The sequence below is a fragment of the Penaeus vannamei genome, chromosome 29 (genome assembly GCF_042767895.1).
Source record: "Penaeus vannamei isolate JL-2024 chromosome 29, ASM4276789v1, whole genome shotgun sequence".
NCBI classification, from domain to species: Eukaryota; Metazoa; Arthropoda; class Malacostraca; order Decapoda; family Penaeidae; genus Penaeus; species Penaeus vannamei.
Genome location: NC_091577.1, coordinates 22,910,391 through 22,927,890, shown reverse-complemented (window position 1 = coordinate 22,927,890; position 17,500 = coordinate 22,910,391). Strand labels below are relative to the sequence as shown.

The 17,500-nt window shown below is 44.5% G+C and overlaps 1 protein-coding gene across 1 annotated transcript in view; it reads left to right on the top strand.

Moving 5' to 3' along the window:
* LOC113806667 (ADAM metallopeptidase with thrombospondin type 1 motif A) overlaps nucleotides 1–17,500 on the top strand; it is a 169,906-nt gene that overhangs the window by 43,201 nt on the left and 109,205 nt on the right. The window contains exon 4 of the mRNA XM_070142440.1: nucleotides 5,090–5,116. Within this exon, the coding sequence (XP_069998541.1) occupies nucleotides 5,090–5,116 (27 nt within the window). The remainder of the gene's footprint in view (nucleotides 1–5,089; nucleotides 5,117–17,500) is intronic.

Sequence of the window (17,500 nt, the reverse complement as noted above, 5' to 3'; positions counted from 1 at the left end):
TATTTATTACTGGTGCATTCTGTTCCCCATAAGATTTATATGACGACCAGCGCCCTCTATAATCTACAAATCCCTAGGTCGTTCTTTTAGTTATCTCTTGGTTAAGGATCAGTCTATTTTTATGACCTTCATTAATGACCAAATTCACTGTTTTGATATTAATCGTTTTATTCTGTCGTGTATAGAGTATTATTCCCAAGCTAGGTTTTCCGCAGCAGCTTTGTAGATTCGATTTTTAGATATTATATATTGTTCTTCATTTCTCTTGTACGCCATTGGCATGTTTACCAATGTTATTTCCCTCGTAAGTTTTAACACCCTTCATTTCTCAAAAAAAAAGAAATAAAAACAAAGATAAAAATAAAAACGAAGATAAATAAATTAATAATAAAAAAAACAAGAAAAAAATGCAACCCTCATATCACCATAGTGTGGAGTGAACTCATATTGTGCGATCTATAAACATGTAAATAATCGATCAGCATTTTATTTATTTTCTTATATTTCACTTAATCTTAAGCCACCTTGTTATCTGAAATACGAACGTACGCGCGATCGCTTATGTATACGAATAGCGAAAGAGAGAGAGAGAGCGAAATAGAAAAAAAAAATCAAGAAATGAATACACTTCTACGAACTCATTTCCAAGACAACCTCATCCTGCAAAAGACACAATTCTCATCATACATCTACCAAGTGAAGCCAGATAAGACAAGATTCCCTTCCTGAAGCAAGAGAGACAAGAAGAAGAAGAAGAAAAAAAAACACGATGAGAGCTTACACAAGTCCAGAGATTGGAGGGGGGAGGGAGAGAGGGGGAGGAGGAGGAGGGGGGGAGAAGACGCGTTACGTAGCAGCGTCGGGGAGGTGGGGAGGAGGGGGGAGGAGGGGGGAGGAGGAGGGGAGGTGGTAGAGAGCGTGAAGGGGCGAGGGGGAGACTAACTCTTGGAGTGAGGGCGGGATGGGTGTGGGCGTGATGTTCAGGGCGGAGGGAGAGGGGAGGAAGAGGTGAAGAAGGAAAGGGGAGGAGAAGGAGAGAGAAAGACTAGGAGGAGGAGGAGGAGGAAGAAGAAGAAGAAGAAGAAGAAGAAGAAGAAGAAGAAGAAAGAAAGAAAGAAAGAAAGAACAAAGAACAAAAAGAAGAAGAAGAAGGAGGAGGAGGAAGAGAGGGACTGGGTGGGTAAGAGGGATGAAAAAGGCAAAGGAAGAAGAAAAGTGAAGTGATGATGATGATGACAGGAGGCGAGAAGGAGCTAATGGAAAGATGAAAGAACAGAGAGAGATAGAAAGAGAACAGGATTCCAAGAAAGGTCGCTAAAGATGGGCTAAAGGCAACAGCTTATCATGTTTTTCTTTTTTCTGTATTTAACTTTTTGTTCTTCTTTTTCTGTATAATTTAGACTGCTCTTCATGCATTTTTTGTTGTTAATACAGACTGATTATATTGTTTGATTTTTTTTCTGCGTCCGATCATATTCTTAAATTCTTAATGAAAAATGATATAAATGTTCTTCTTCCTCGCGTGATTTATATATGTATATATATATATATATATATATATATATATATATATATATATATATATATATATTGTGTGTGTGTGTGTGTGTGTGTGTGTGTGTGTGTGTGTGTGTGTGTGTGTGTGTGTGTGTGTGTGTGTGTGTGTGTGTGTGTGTGTGTGTGTGTGTGCACAGTACAAACCATATGGTAAAGAACAGACATTGGCCATGCAAAAATCAGATAAAGCTTTTGGTCATATTGTGCAAAGATAAGAGAGAGAGAGAGAGAGAGAGAGAGAGAGAGAGAGAGAGAGAGAGAGAGAGAGAGAGAGAGAGAGAGAGAGAGAGAGAGAGAGAGAGAGAGAGAGAGATGATATATAACCGCACCATTGCAACTGAAGAAAAAGAAGCAAACAAATTCAGCGTGAAGAGAAGAGAGAAGGAAAAAACAGAATAAGAAGAGGAAGAGAACAAGGAGGAGATATATTAGAAAATAATAATAATAAAGATTCTAGTAGTAAAAGTATGAAAAAGAATATGAATATGAATGATAGGAAAATAATGCTAATAATGATAAGGAAAATAAAAGAGGAAAAGAAATAAAACTGGGATGAGGAAATGTGGGAGGAAAAGGAGGTGATAGTGGAGGGAGGGGTGGGGGTGGAGAGGGAGGGGGATGCTCGCGTTACGTATCCTAAACTGTGCGGAGGGGGGGAGGGGGAGGCAGAGGGACAGGGGGAAGGGAGGGGGGTGAGGTCAAGACTTATATATCGTGAATCCCGGAAATGCGCAGATGTTGGCTACTTTTTTTTTTTTCTTAATTACGCACATACATACGCACGCACGCACGCACGCACGCACGCACACGCACACGCACACGCACACGCACACACACACACACACACACACACACACACACACACACACACACACACACACACACACACACACACACACACACACACACACACACACACATTTTAATTAGTGGGGTTTCCGTTTTTATTGTCATTATCACGATTGGTTTTCTCCTCTGATACATTATTTTTAGGATTTTGATATCTTATTATTGTCAATGTTGCTTTTAAAGTAACCAGTTGTTTTTATTATTTATGTTAAAAGAACATATAGCGTATGATATGGGCGTTTGCTGTTTTTTTCATAAAAATTATATCCCAAGATTATATAGCCTTGATATGGTCACACACACACACACACACACACACACACACACACACACACACACACACACACACACACACACACACACACACACACACACACACAACAGAGTTATAAGGAGACAGACAAATAGCCAAAGACAGAAAGAAAAGAGATATTGAGAGAGACGCAGTAATGCACCCACGTCTCCCCATGGGCGTGGGCGTGACGTCACCGCGTTGGGCGGAGTAACAGCGGGTTATACAAGCCGCGTCGGGCGGGAGGCGAGGCCCGATTCCAGGGCTATTTCGGGGTGGCGCGGCGGCCGTCATGGGCGGGGGGGAGGGGGGGAGTGGGCGTTATTTGAACTATTGTTGTTAACTGTTGTTGTTGTTAGTATCATCAGCAGCATCTCCACCATCAGTATCACCAACATCACGACAATCATCACCATCATTGTCATCATCTCAACCATCACCACCATCATCATTATCATCACCAACATCATCATCATCACTTAAATCATCAACAACGTTCGAGTGTTTATTTCTGTTGGCTGAAATGATATGACACGTTGCCATGATGTTCTTGATTCAGTTTGTTGAATGAACTGCTGTTGTGCTTACTCTCGCCAGGCTCGGCTCACCCAAGGAACATATAATCAGGTAGCTCTACTTACATTTGTCATTTGGAACCTAATACTGAGTATTCTGATGGCTATTTAAGGGGGGGGGGGACTCTTCGTTATCTTAAAAGAAGGTAATTATGTATTGAATTATATGTAACATCTCACGGAGTACTCTCATTGGCTTAATGTGATGACATCATTACATTAGCCCCGCCCCTTTATTTGACTCAGTCTGTCCGATATATTAGGTAAGAGTTTTTTCAGTGCATTTTCTTTGGAAATAGTCCGGTAATAATAATGTTTAAAAAACAAACGAAAACGAAACCAAGAAAAATGGAATAAAAACAATATTTAATATTTGCAATGAATATAACCAGAGGGCGGGATTTTGCTCGGAAGTTGCCAACTACAATACTCACCTAGACGGAGTGGGGTTACCTAGTTCAAACTACCTTGGCCTCAGCTTAACCTATCCTCCCTTAGTGTAACCTAACATTGCCCAATCTAACCCAACCTGACATAATTGAACCTTGACCTAACATCATCTAACCAAGCCTGACCAGTCCTACCCTAATCTATCCCAGCTTGACCTTATGTGTTCCAGCCTAACCTAACCTAACCAAGATTACTCTGTCCAAACTTAGGTTAAACTGAGCTAGTACAACGCCATGTAACAGCATATTTGGCATATGTTCCAATGACCGGTGCAGCTGTTAGTTTTAATATGCCATTGTCTCATTTTATCTACCTTAAATGCGTTGATGGTGACAGGTGAAAATAGTGATACGGAATGGAAGATATCAAACTATCGTTGAAAGTAAATGAATATAGAAGATAATAAAGGAATATAAGTGAGTATAGAAGATTATAAATGCATATAAATGAATATAGAAGATGATAAATGAATATAAATGAATATAGAAGATAATTATTTAATATAAATGAGTACGGAAGATAATTAATGAATATAAATGAATACAGAAGATAACATAACCGCGAGTTACAACAGCCCAAACGATCAATTCCACAGCCCCATTCCCCCCTCCCCCACCCCCTACCAAGACCGACAGCACCAGCCGAAAACACACCACACCCGACTCGCTCCCAGCCTCCCCGGACTGCACACAGCCTGCAGTCCGCGTCGCCATCGGAATGTCGGCTTCGGTCTGTTGTTTCTGGAATTAAGAGGCCCGTGAGATGTTTACCCCGAGGTGCTCGATCCCACGGTCAGGGGCGGGGAGGGGGGGTCAGAGGCTGGGGGGAGAGGGGGGAAGGAAATAATGTGTATTTTTCTCTCTTTTTTCCATTCTTTTCTTATATTTTTTCGTCCTAGATTTAGGTTTGTTCTTATTGTTGATCGTGTTTATTTTCTTTCTCTTATCCTTATTCTTATGTTATCTTTATTATTGATATTCTCGATATTACCCTAACTTTATCATCAATATTTGTTCATGTTTTTATCTTTGTTGTTGTTGTTGTTGATTATGTGCCTGTAACCCCGCCCTCCTTTTTCTCCTCTACTATCTCGCCTCATTCCTCATCCCTTCCTCTCTCCACCACTGGATTATTCATCATCGCAGATTATTGCTATTATTCCATTTTTAGTCTCCGTGTACAGTGTAGCGAAAGGCATGTCACATGTAGGATGATAACAAGTTCATGATCACAGCAGCTAATATGATAGATGTTTTTATGTATGTTTACTCTTTATTTACGGTGTATTTTCTTGTTTATTTCGGGAAAAGTTATTTTACTCGTATGTTGAAAAAAAATATTAATACTTTTTTGCATCTCTTTTCAGGAAAAAGTTACGTCGACACACATGAAGGTAAGTCAACGCTCTGACCGAGAAGGGGAGTTTTTTATTATATATTTCCAAGATTGATATTATTTTTGGTAACGTTGCTTTAGGTGTTGGATATGGGAATAATAGAATTTTGAAGTTAAGAAGTTCTGGAAAATAATGGTGTAGATGATAATGAGTGAGATGTATGGTATCCTAATTAAATTGACTGAAATACAAAAAGGGTACGTCTTGTGTGACACACCTGATTTAATGGAAACGGAATGTATGTGAAGGGGAATGTGTGAGGAAATTCTATTTTTTATTCCCTTCCATGTGTGTGTGTGTGTGTGTGTGTGTGTGTGTGTGTGTGTGTGTGTGTGTGTGTGTGTGTGTGTGTGTGTGTGTGTGTGTGTGTGTGTGTGTGTACTCGCTCGGGTGCGTGTTAAATAGATCCACACGTTTGATTTATTAAAAAGGCGAACTGAAAGAGGGCTGGATTCAACATTCCACCGTGAAACATTAGACAGCTCTTTTTTTCTTTCTTAATTATCTCCTGAAGGTATCTTGGGCACGAACCGGCCACGCTGAACAGAAGGAGAGACGAGCGTGAGAAGAAAGGGGAAGGGGGGAAGGGGAGGAGAGGGGAGGGTGATAATGACTGCCCAACCAAGGTACAAATGAAGGAATCATGATTTGTTTACACACACGCATGGGGCATACACAGGTACTTAATTATGCATGGAAAATTGCCTGTTTGAGTTGCTGTGCACCTTGAGTGATAACTACACATAGAGACGTGCGCTAAAGAAAAAAAAAAAAAAAAATAGGTAGACTTTTACGACTAATATATACAAACATAGATATGATAGTTAGATAGTTCACTCTAGCTTTCTTGTCGACACACATAAAAATGTTTGTAATTTCTATTGAAGTCTATACACATTTTTCATTATTTTAGATATTTTTTTCTGCCTAACAACCCTTATCGATAGTTCATGTAATTTGAGATTTATGTGATTTGCAGATTACTTTTTTACAATTATGATTTTCCGGTAATTTATTGTTTTCTCAAATTTCAAACAAGGTCGACAACAAACAAAATGTACTCAGTAAAAAAGGGAATAAAGAATAGAATAGAATAGAAAAAGAATAAAAGAAGTAAAATGATCAGAATAAACTAATAATAAACCAGTACCTTGCATAGAAGTGCACCCTAATTTGCATATGTGTTGGTCCAGACATTTTCAGCTGTAAACATATATCTCTATTTTTATTTCTTTGCTCTCTCTCTCTCTCTCTCTCTCTCTCTCTCTCTCTCTCTCTCTCTCTCTCTCTCTCTCTCTCTCTCTCTCTCTCTCTCTCTCTCTTTCTCTTTCTCCATTCCTCCAGTTCCTACTTACCTCCTCCCCTTCTCGCTCTCCCTCTCTTACTCCGTCCCTCCCTCCCTCTCTCTCTCTCCCTCCTTCCCTCTATCTCTTTCTCTCCCTACCCCCCCCCCCCCATTCGACTCAAGGGAATAACCCCGCCCACTTGCCTCGTCAGATAATCCTCTCAGCGGCCAATCAGGGACGGCGAATGGGTGCTTGTTCAAGGCGCTTGATCAGGCACCGAATATGGGGGGTTGAATGAGGGTGGGGTTGGGTGGAGGGAGGTGGGGGGTGCAAGGGGAGGGGGTGGAGGGAGGAAGGTGGGAGGAGTTTGAGGGAGGAAGGGGAGGGGGAATGGTGGGAGGAAGGGGAAGGGTTAGAGGGAGGTATGGTGAGTAAAAGGGGAGGGGTTTTAGGGAGGTAGGGGGAGGAAGGGGTTAGAAGGAGGAAGGGGGGAGGGATTGGAGGGAGGTTGGGGGTATGGTACCTGCTTCTTTTCTTCTGCTTCTTTGTGTTTGATGAACTGGATCTTGTTTTTTTTTTCTTTTTTTTTCTTTTGTACTGGCGAGGGTATCTCTTGTGCTGAAAGATTTGTGTGTATTCATTTCTTTCTTTCTTTCTTTATCTGTTGCTTTCTGATTCAGGTGTATGTGATGTGATAATTTATTTATATATTATGCAGTTTAAATACAGTATGTTCATTGTTAAATAGAGACTTTTTGCACAGAATGTTTGTTATTGTTGCAGGTATTGGTGTCATCATATTCTTTCATGTCATCATCCTCCTCATCATCATTACCACCATCATCACTACTACCATCATCATCATCATCATCATCATCATCATCATCACCATCACTATATCTAAACCACCTCCCTCACCGTCCTCATAATCACCAATATCGTTGTTTATGTCGTTTTCCTATTATTGTAATTGTTATTTTCGCTATGCTTGTCCAGCCTTTCTGCGCAGAGACACACCGCATTTGACAACATAATAGGGAGGCCCAACAAGCGCCGAATCAGTGTAAGGTGACACTGTTGCGGGTGAACAATGAGTGGAGGGGGAGGGAAGGGGGAGGGAGGGCGGGAGGGGGCGGAGAGTGGGTGTGTCCATATTAGGCCTAATCTTATAGCCTCTTGGAAGGACAGACGGACCTTTTCTTAAAGGACGGCCAGCAGTAGTTATTAGCTTCCTCTTGTCCTGCGTTCGCGATGGGACGATGGCCAGACACTGGAGGCGAGGTTGGTGGGCCGGGCGGGTGGCCGGCTAGCCGAGGCGGCGGAAGAGGGGCGCTGGGGCGAGAGAAAGGGCAAGGCAGGAGAGATATGGGAGTTTCAGTTTATGTGTATATCTTTATCTACGCATGCATGTATACATCACACGCACACACATGTGTATGCGTGTGCACATATATATATATGTGTGTGTGTGTGTAAGGAAAAGCTGGCACTTCAGAAACAGATCGAACACTAAACCTAAAATCCGAAAAGGATCCTCACGTTTTATTCCGTGTCTGTGTCTGAGTTTTATTTTACTCCGCGGTGGTCCTAAACCATGAAATCAAAACCACCAGCCAAAAATTATTCGGCAAAATTGTTCTGTACTGTGTAATGTAAATTACTGAATTTCGGCCGTCTGCGTGCGCCCACCCGCACTGCGATCGGTTCGTGGTTCGAAGTACAGTGTACGCTGGACAAACGCTTTTCTGGGCGCCGCACTACGCCCATCGCTCACCCGAGTGAATGCCTGTCGTGGCGTATAATTCTCTCCACGGGCGTAAGAAGCGTTAGTGCGAGCCCTGCGCCGCAGCCCGTGCACGTCCGTTCCCCGCCCGACGATCCTATCATCCTGCATGACCCTGACGCCCGGCCCCCGTCAGCGAGGCCGTGATACCCTCCCGAGTGCCCCGCGGAGACCTGACGACGAGGACACGCGGACACGAACGTACGGGGCGCGAACCACTTACGACTTACTCCTGTACTTACGACGCCCGGGCAGAGCGAGCGGCGTGAAATCGGGTCGTAAGTGCAGCTGCGAGGGATGAATATGGTAATGGCACGAGAGGTGTTGTAGGGATAAGGTCAGGGGGCGGCCGGGCGCTGTGTGAAGAGGGGCATCAGATAACGAGGGCGAGGGGGAGGTCTTGCCCCGAGGAACGGTTGCGGGTAATTCGCTAAATAAGGGCTTTCTCGGGGAACGAATATAGGTAAGAATTTTTCTCTCTCTTTCTCTCTCTCTTTCTTTATTTCTCTCTCTCTCTCTCTCTCTCTCTCTCTCTCTCTCTCTCTCTCTCTCTCTCTCTCTCTCTCTCTCTCTGCCTCTCCCCATTCTCTCTCTTTGTGTTTCTCCTCTCCTCTCTCTTTCTTTGTATTTCTCTCCACCTTTCACTCCTGTTCGCGCAATAATGTGAAATAACCACTCGGTCCCACACGCGGCGATTCTTCAGGGTCAATATAAGCAGATATTACCTTTAGTCCCTTTATGAACCTCTGATAAGTAACAGCCCCTTTCCACTTTTACCCTCCCCTCCCTTACCCTTTACCGCTTCCCATACCTATTCCCCCTTCCTCCTCCCTCCTCCCTCCGCCTTATCCCATTCCCATTAACGACCCATTATCCTACAGGCGAGTTTTAATAGCTATTAACTAAGGGTAATAAGAATAACACGGTAACATGTTATGCTAATATCCACCGGCGGGGAGGCTGGGATCTCTGTTTGGCCCTCTCTCGGGTTTATAGGGAGAAGGGGGGGGAGGGGGGGAGAGAGATGGGGAAGAGGGGATTTAGGTGGGAGGGAGAGAGGGGAAGAAGGATGAAAGGGAGGGGGGAAGGAGGGAAGCGGGGCGAGGGGAGGGTGTGTGTGTGTATGTATGTATGTATATGTATGTATACACATATATTCATATACATACATACATACATACATACATACATACATCAGTTTATAGGGGGAAAGGGGGGGGGGAGGGATGAGGGGAAGGGGATAAGAGAGCTGGGGAAGAGGGGTTTTAGGTGTGAGGGAGAGAGGGAAACAGGGGCGAGGGGAGGGGGGATGAAGGATGAAGGGGGAAGTGGAAGAGGGGTGATGGGAAGGAGGGAAGCGGGGCGAGGGGAGGGTGTGTGTGTATGTATGTATACACATATATTCATATACATACATCAGTTCACAGCGGGAAGGGGTCGAAGGGAGGGGATGAGGGGAAGGGGTTAAGAGAGATGGGGAAGAGTGGTTTTAGGTGGGAGAGAGAGAGGGTAAGAGGAGGGGCAAGGGATGAGGGCAAGGGGAATAAGAGGGGTGTAGGAAGGAGGGAAGAGGGATGTAAGGGGGAAGCTGTGAGATGGGTGAGGGTGCAGAGCGGGAGGCGGTAGGGGAAAGGGTTAAAATAAAAGAGGTAGAGGGAGGTGTGAGTTGGTATTAAGGGGGGAAAGTGGGTATTAGGTAGGAGGGGTATTGGGGAAAAGGAGGGAGATGTATATTAGCTTTGGGAGGCAAGGGGTATTTGTTGGTACGAAAGGGGAGGAGGGAAATGGGGGTAAATTAGGGAGTGGGGAGGACGACTTAGGAGAGGAGGTGGGAAGCGGGCGGGAGGTGGGGGAAGGATAGATCAGGCGAGAGGGAAAGGTAATTAAGAGAGAGAGAGAGAGAGAGAGAGAGAGAGAGAAAGAAAGAGAGAGAGAGAGAGAGAGCGAGAGAGTGAGAGAGAGAGAGAGAGAGAGATTTAGATTTAGTTTTAATTCCATTTATTACAATGGATATTCTTTGCTGTGACATACGGTCTGTTTTATTTTGCTTCCAAAACATGATTAGAAGAGACATAAACAGGTGATTTGAACAGAAACAGTGATTAGAACAGACAAACAAGTGATTAGAAGAGACAGAAACAGGTGATTAGAAGAGACAGAAACAGGTGATTAGAAGAGACAGAAACAGGTGATTAGAAGAGACTGATATAGGTGATTAGAAGAGATAGAAACAGGTGATTAGAAGAGACAGAAACAGGTGATTAGCAGCGACAGAAACAGGTGATTAGAAGAGACAAACAGGTGATTAGAAGAGACTGAAATAGGTGATTAGAAGAGGTAGAAACAGGTGATTAGAAGAGACAGAAACAAGTGATTTGAACAGACTAAGAGGTGATTAGAACAGACAAACAGGTGCTTAGAAGAGACTGAAATAGGTGATTAGAAGAGACAGACAGGTGATTAGAAGAGGTAGAAATAGGATTAGAAGAGACAGAAACAGGTGATTAGAAGAGACAAACAGGTGATTAGAAGAGACAAACAGGTGATTAGAAGAGACTGAAATAGGTGATTAGAAGAGACAGAAACAGGTGATTAGAAGAGACAAACAGGTGATTAAATGATACAGTAACAGGTGATTAAATGAGACAGTAACAGGTGATTAGAAGAGCCAGAAATAGGTTATTAGAAGAGACAGAAACAGGTGATTAGAAGAGACAGAAACAGGTGATTAGAAGAGACAGAAACAGGTGATTAAAAGAAATACATAATAATGTGGAAAAAAATATAGGCAAGTGTTGCCTATTGCAAAGGAGCAGGGAGAGAAGAGAACGATGAGAAAGATAAGGGTTATTCATGAGGAAGTAACACTCCTTCATAAGCAACTTGGAAGGTACATTCACACGAGTACATTTGGGAGAGGAGGGGGGAAGGGTCAAAGGGGGAGGGGGGTCGTGGGTATATGGAGTTAAGAGAAGGAAAGGGGATGAAGGAGAGGGGGTGAGAGGGGGAGGAGAAGGGGTGAGTGGGGGAGGAGAGGGGGTAAGAGGGGAGGAGTAAAAGTCTAAAAGGACGAAAGGGATAGAAGGGGTAGAAGCATGGGGAGTAAGGGGGTAGGGGTAGTACCTCAGATAAAGAGGGTGTTAGAATAGATAGAGGGAAAAGGAGAAGTAGAGAGGAGGGGAAAAGAAAGAGGGAAGAGGGGTAAGAAGAGGAATAGAGTAAGGGTATAGCCTGTACTATGGGTATAGGAGTAGAGTAGGGTATAGTGTGGGGGTGGAGGGGGGGATGCGAGGGGCGGGGTAGGAGCTGCCCCTACGAGAAGCCATATTTTGATAGGCCTAATCGCTTGAGGGGTAATTATAGGGAGGAACGGCGAGGGTCATTAAAAGAGATGCTTTATTGCCCATTTGGGAATCAGTTAGGCAGCCAGGGAAGCCGGAAAGGGGAAGGAAGGGAAGTGATAAGGAGGCGAAGAGAGATAAACAATATGCTGTTATTATTTTTGCTGTTGTTATTATTATCATTGTTGTTGCTGTTGTTGTTACTATTATTGTTATTAATAATCATCATCATCATCATCATCATCATCATCATCATCATCATCATCATCATCATCATCATCATAATAATAATCATCATCATCATCATCATAATATTATCATCATCATCATCATCATCATAATCATCATCATCACTATTATTATTATTATTATTATTATTATTATTATTATTATTATTATTATTATTAGTGTTATTATTATTGTTATGATGATGATGATGATGATGATGATGATCATCATCATCATCATCATTAACATCATCATTAATATAGTCATTCGAATCATCGTCATGGTAATCGTCACCGTCACTATCATAATCATTAAAGTTATCATTATTACTGTAATGATAATGTTTTTATATATAGTGTATACTATGAAAACACTAAAAATTACTTTATTCCCCAATCTTCGTTCAATCCTTTACGATTTAATCTAAATCCCAATCTTCCTTCGTAATATTTAATCACCTTTTAGTCTCTTAATGAGACTAATTTCCAAAACCCAAAAGTCGAGACAAAATCTGAGACTCATTTACATATGATTAATTACATTATATCCCAGATTTGCATACGCGCTTTGTCAGAATCGATACCCACCGTTTTCATGCTTCATTAAGGCAGTTTGAGCTAATTAGCGCTTAATTAGCAGATGCGAAGAGAGAACGAGAAGGCGCTAGTATAGAGGGATAAGAGAGACGTTGATGGATCGAGCGGGTTTTCGCTCTTTTAAGCATTCGAGTTTAGCGAGGAATTTTGAGACGATTTTTGCGGGCGTGGCCTTCGATGGTGTGGATTGATGGGGCTGTTTGTGGGTTTGGCTGCTGTGCGTCGCGTGTTGTCGTCAGTATCTTCACAATCGCTATCATTATCATCATCACGATCGTCATCATCATTGTCATAATCACCATCATCATTATCGTCATCATCATCATTATCGTCATCATCATTATCGCTTCAAAACCACCTCCCTCACCGTCCTCATAATCACCAATATCTTCATCACCATCACCACCACCATCTTCATCATCATTGTCATAATCATCATCACCATCATTATCATCACCATCCTCATTGTCATAATCATCATCATCACCACCATCATCACTACCATTGTCATAATCATCATCATCATTACCATCACCATCATCTCCATTATCATCGCCATCACCACTACCATCAACATCATCACCACCATCCCCCTCATTCCACTTCTCTCTCCCTCCAAACTCACCTCACATTAATACCTAAAAAAAGCATCAAGAGAAAACGTTAATTTCCACCTTTTCTTTTGGGCAAAAACGAAAAGCAAAACGATCAGCGCGACATATTCATTAGCGGGATGCTGGTCTCTGGGAGTCGGTCACGTGAGAAATTCTATCTCACTGGTGGGGGATGATGCGCCTCGGATGTTCGCGGAGATAAATCATTCGGGGGGTTGGTCTCTCTCTCTCTCTCGGTCTGTTTGTCTCTCTTCCTCTCTCTCTCTGTCTGTTTCTCCCTCTCTCTCTCTCTCTCTCTCTCTCTCTCTCTCTCTCTCTCTCTCTCTCTCTCTCTCTCTCTCTCTGTCTGTTTCTCTCTCTCTCTCTCTCTCTCTCTCTCTCTCTCTCTCTCTCTCTCTCTCTCTCTCTCTCTCCTCTCTCTCTCTCTCTGTATGTTTTTTCTGTCTTTAGTTTTCTCTCTGTCTCTCAGTCTCCGTCTCTCTTTCTTTCTCTCTCCCTCCTTTTCTTCCTTCCCTCCTCCAAGCTCCCCCATCTTCCTTCCCATCGTTCCTCCTTTCATTTCCCTCCCTCCCTCCCTGTATTCGCCAGTGTGTCTCTCCTTCCTTCCTCCCTTCTTCAATTTCTCTCTTCCCTCCTCTCCCTTCCTCTCTTCCCCAGTATGTCTCGCCTTCTCTCCTTCCTTCTTCCTCCTCTTCCTTCCTCCCTCCCCAGTGTGTCTCTCCCTCTTTCCCTCTCCCTCCCTCCGCTCCCCTACCTCTCCTCGCCAGTGTGTCTTTCCTTCCTCCCCTCTCCACCCTTCCCTCCATTCGCCAGTGTGTCTCTTCTTCTCTCCCTCCCGCACTCTTTCTCCCTCCTTCCTATTCCCTGTCTCCGTTCCCATTCTTCTCTTCGCCAGTCTGTCTCTCCTTCCTTCCCTCTCCCTTCTCGTCTTCCCTCCCTCCCCCGAATCCTCTGTTTGTCTCCTCCTTCCCTCTCTTCTTCCTGCCCTGTATCCCGCCCTCCTTCCTTACCACCATCCCTCCTTCCCTCCTTCCCTCCCCTTCCTTTCTCCGCCAGTGTGTCTCTCCCTCCTTCCCACTCTCTCCCTCCCTCCCCTCCCTCTGTTCGCCAGTGTGTCTCTCTTCCCCTCTCTCTCCCTCTCTCCCTCCTTCCCTCTCCCTCCTCCCCCTCCCCTTCCCCTCTCCTCCCCGTATCTCTCTCTCTCGCAACATGGATTTAAAAGCATTTGGCAATCCCCCGTGTGATTGCCTATCTAATCGCCCGCTTAATGAGGCCGTAAGAGGGGCAGTTGCTTGAGGAATCACTTTAGACACAGGCGTTTTTCTTGCGGCCTGTCCTCCTCGTTCTCCTTCTGCTTCTTCGTCTTCTTCTTCTCCTCCGCCTTCTCTTTCTCTTTTTTTCTTTTTCTTCAAATTTTTTATTTGTTTATTTATTCATTTATTTTTTATGTATTTTTTTTTCTTTGTTCTCTTTGTCTATCTGTCTCTGTCTGTCTGTCTGTCTCTCTCTGTCTCTGTCTGTCTGTCTCTGTCTCTCTCTCTCTCTCTCTCTCTCTCTCTCTCTCTCTCTCTCTCTCTCTCTCTCTCTCTCTCTCTCTCTCTCTCTCTCTCTCTCTCTCTCTCTCTCCCTCCCTCTCTCTCTCTCTCTCTCTCTCTCTCTCTCTCTCTCTCTCTCTCTCCCTCTCTCTCCTCTCCTCCCTCCTTCCCTCCCTCCCTCCTCCTCCCTCCCTTCCTCTCTCCCTCTTCCTCTTCCTCTTCCTCTCCCTTCTCTCTCTCTCCCTCTCCCGCTCCCCCTCCCTCTCCTCCCTCCCTCCTTCCCTACATATATCTGTTTTGTTTTCTCTTCTTTTTCTTCGTTTCGCCTGAGAATAAATTTCCGCCTAATGAAACACGAAGATCAATATTATTCATATCACCTCCTGAAGTCATTCTTCGAGAAGAATAAGCAGCGAAGAACCTAGTAGCTTAAAGAATGAGGACAAAGAATGATAATAATGATAAGAAATAATAAGGAACACAAATTATGGCAATTCTTCTCATGCAAATCTTGAGGAGGTTGTGAACACGGCGCACGATTATGTCTGGTCATGCAGAGATACACACTTGAAAGATGGTAGGGGGTGGGGGAGGGAGGGGGAGGGAAGCTGAGGGAGAAGGAGGGGGAGGGAGGCCGAGGGAGAAGGAAGGGGGGAGGCTGAGGAGGGGGAGGGAGAAGGAGGAGGGAGGGGGAGGAGGGGGAGGGGAGGACGAGGGAGACGTTGGGAAAGGATGAGGGAGGAGGACGAGGAAGGCGAAGAAGGAGGGAAGGAGGGGGAAGGATGAGGATGAAGCGGGGTGAAGAAGGAGGAAGAAGGGTGGGGAAGGGGAAGGAGGAGGGAAGAAGGACGAGAAAAGGATGGAGGTGAAAGCGGGGGATGGGGGGGGTAAGGACGAGGGAGAAACGGGGGAGGGAAAGGAGGAAAATCAGAGGAGAAGGGGACAGGGAGAAAGATGGAAGGAAGGAGGAAAAGAAAGAATGGGAGGATAAAAGGGATAGGAAGAAAGATGGAAGGAAGGAGATTAAAAGGAAGAGAAGGATAAAAGGGATAGAGAAATGCACAAGGAAGAAGTGTAAGGAAGTGAAAGGAGTAAAGTAGAGAAGAAGAGGGAACAGAAGAAGGGAATGAGACAAGAGGAAGGGAAATGAAGAAAGGAGACGGAGCGAGAGGAGAAAAGACGAGGTGCAGGGGGGAGGAGAAGGGGGAGGAGGGATGGGGCAAATAAAGATGAAGGGAAAGGGTGGAAGAGGAGAATTGGAGAAACTAAGGGAAAGGAAGATGAAAGGAGGACGAGGAGAGGCAGAGATACTGCTTGTGCCAAACGAGGGCGATGAAACAGAAAGGAAGGAAAGAAGAAGAAAATGGGAATAGGATAAAGTGATACAGAAACAAGAACGAATGAAAAAAAAGGCAACAGAGAGAGAGAGAGAGAGAGAGAGAGAGAGAGAGAGAGAGAGAGAGAGAGAGAGAGAGAGAGAGAGAGAGAGAGAGAGAGAGAGAGAGAGAATTGTACATAACAAGATGAGTAGACATAATAGGAAAATATGTGATGAAAGACAAACAAAGATAAATGAAAAGGACAACACTAGTGCATATGCAAGAAGAGAGCAAGAAAAACTAACAAACACATTAACTGATTTAGAGAAATAAGAAAAGATGATAACAAGCAAAGATTAAGAAGGGCGAAGAGGTCAGTGCACTTACAAGGTATCGTTCAGATGCGTTCTGCAGGCCAGCCCCCCTCCCCCCCTCCCTCTCTCTGTCTCTCTCTGTCTCTCTTTCTGTCTCTCTTTCTCTGGCTCACTTGTTTGTTCACTCTTTCTTTCTCTCTCTCTCTGCTCTTAATCTCGGCATTTTTTTCTTTTTCTATGTCTTTCACTCTTTCTTCTTCTTCTTCTTTTCCTCCTCCTCCTACACCTACTCCTCTCTCTCTCTCTCTCTCTCTCTCTCTCTCTCTCTCTCTCTCTCTCTCTCTCTCTCTCTCTCTCTCTCTCTCTCTCTCTCTCTCTCTCTCTCTCCCCTCCCTCCCTCCCTCCCTCCCTCCCTCCCTCCCTCCCTCCCTCCCTCCCTCCCTCCCTCCCTCCCTCCCTCCTCCCTCCCTCCCTCCTCCCTCCCTCCTCCTCTCTCTCTCTCTCTCTCTCTCTCTCTCTCTCTCTCTCTCTCTCTCTCTCTCTCTCTCTCTCTCTCTCTCTCTCTCTCTCTCTATCTATCTATCTCTCTCTCTCTCTCTCTCTCTTTCTTCTCCCGGTCAACTCTATCTTTCCTCTCTCTCCATCTTCCTCATCTTCACCTACATTTCCCTCTACTTCGACGTTTCATCATCTTCAACTTTGCATCTATAAGCCACTTCACCATCTGTCACCATCAGCTTCACTATCAGCAGGTAAAAGCCACTTGTCTTGCAATGCTATTTTATATCGGGGTAAGGAGGGGGATGTGGGTTTGGGTGCATGGATGTTTGGGGGGGTGGGGTGTTGTGTGTGTGTGGGGGGGGGGGAGTTGTATGTGTGTGTGTGTGTGTGTGTGTGTGTGTGTGTGTGTGTGTGTGTGTGTGTGTGTGTGTGTGTGTGTGTGTGTGTGTGTGTGTGTGTGTGTGTGTGTGGAGGGGGTCTGTGTGTTTGTGTGTGTGAGGGCATGTATGTGTGTGTGGGAGGGTTGGGTTGGGTTGAGTTTTGCGTTTTTGTGTGTAGGGGGGATACGTTTTACTTTTGTGTGTGGGGTTAGGGTTCTGTGCGTGTGTGTGTGTGTGTGTGTGAATGAGTGCCTGTGTGTGAGCATGTATGTGGGAGAACTGTTAAAAAAATTAATGTCTGTGTACCGATATTCGTGGGAATATGTGTGATCAGCGAGTCTGCAAAAAAAATGAAAAAAAAGAAAGAAAAATACTTCGTAAGGAGGGGGAGAAGGGGGAGTAGGGAGGGGAGTTAGAGGAAGAGTGATTTGATGAGAGGAAAGGAGGAAGAGCGAGGGTGTACGGGAGTGGAAAGAGAAGAGGG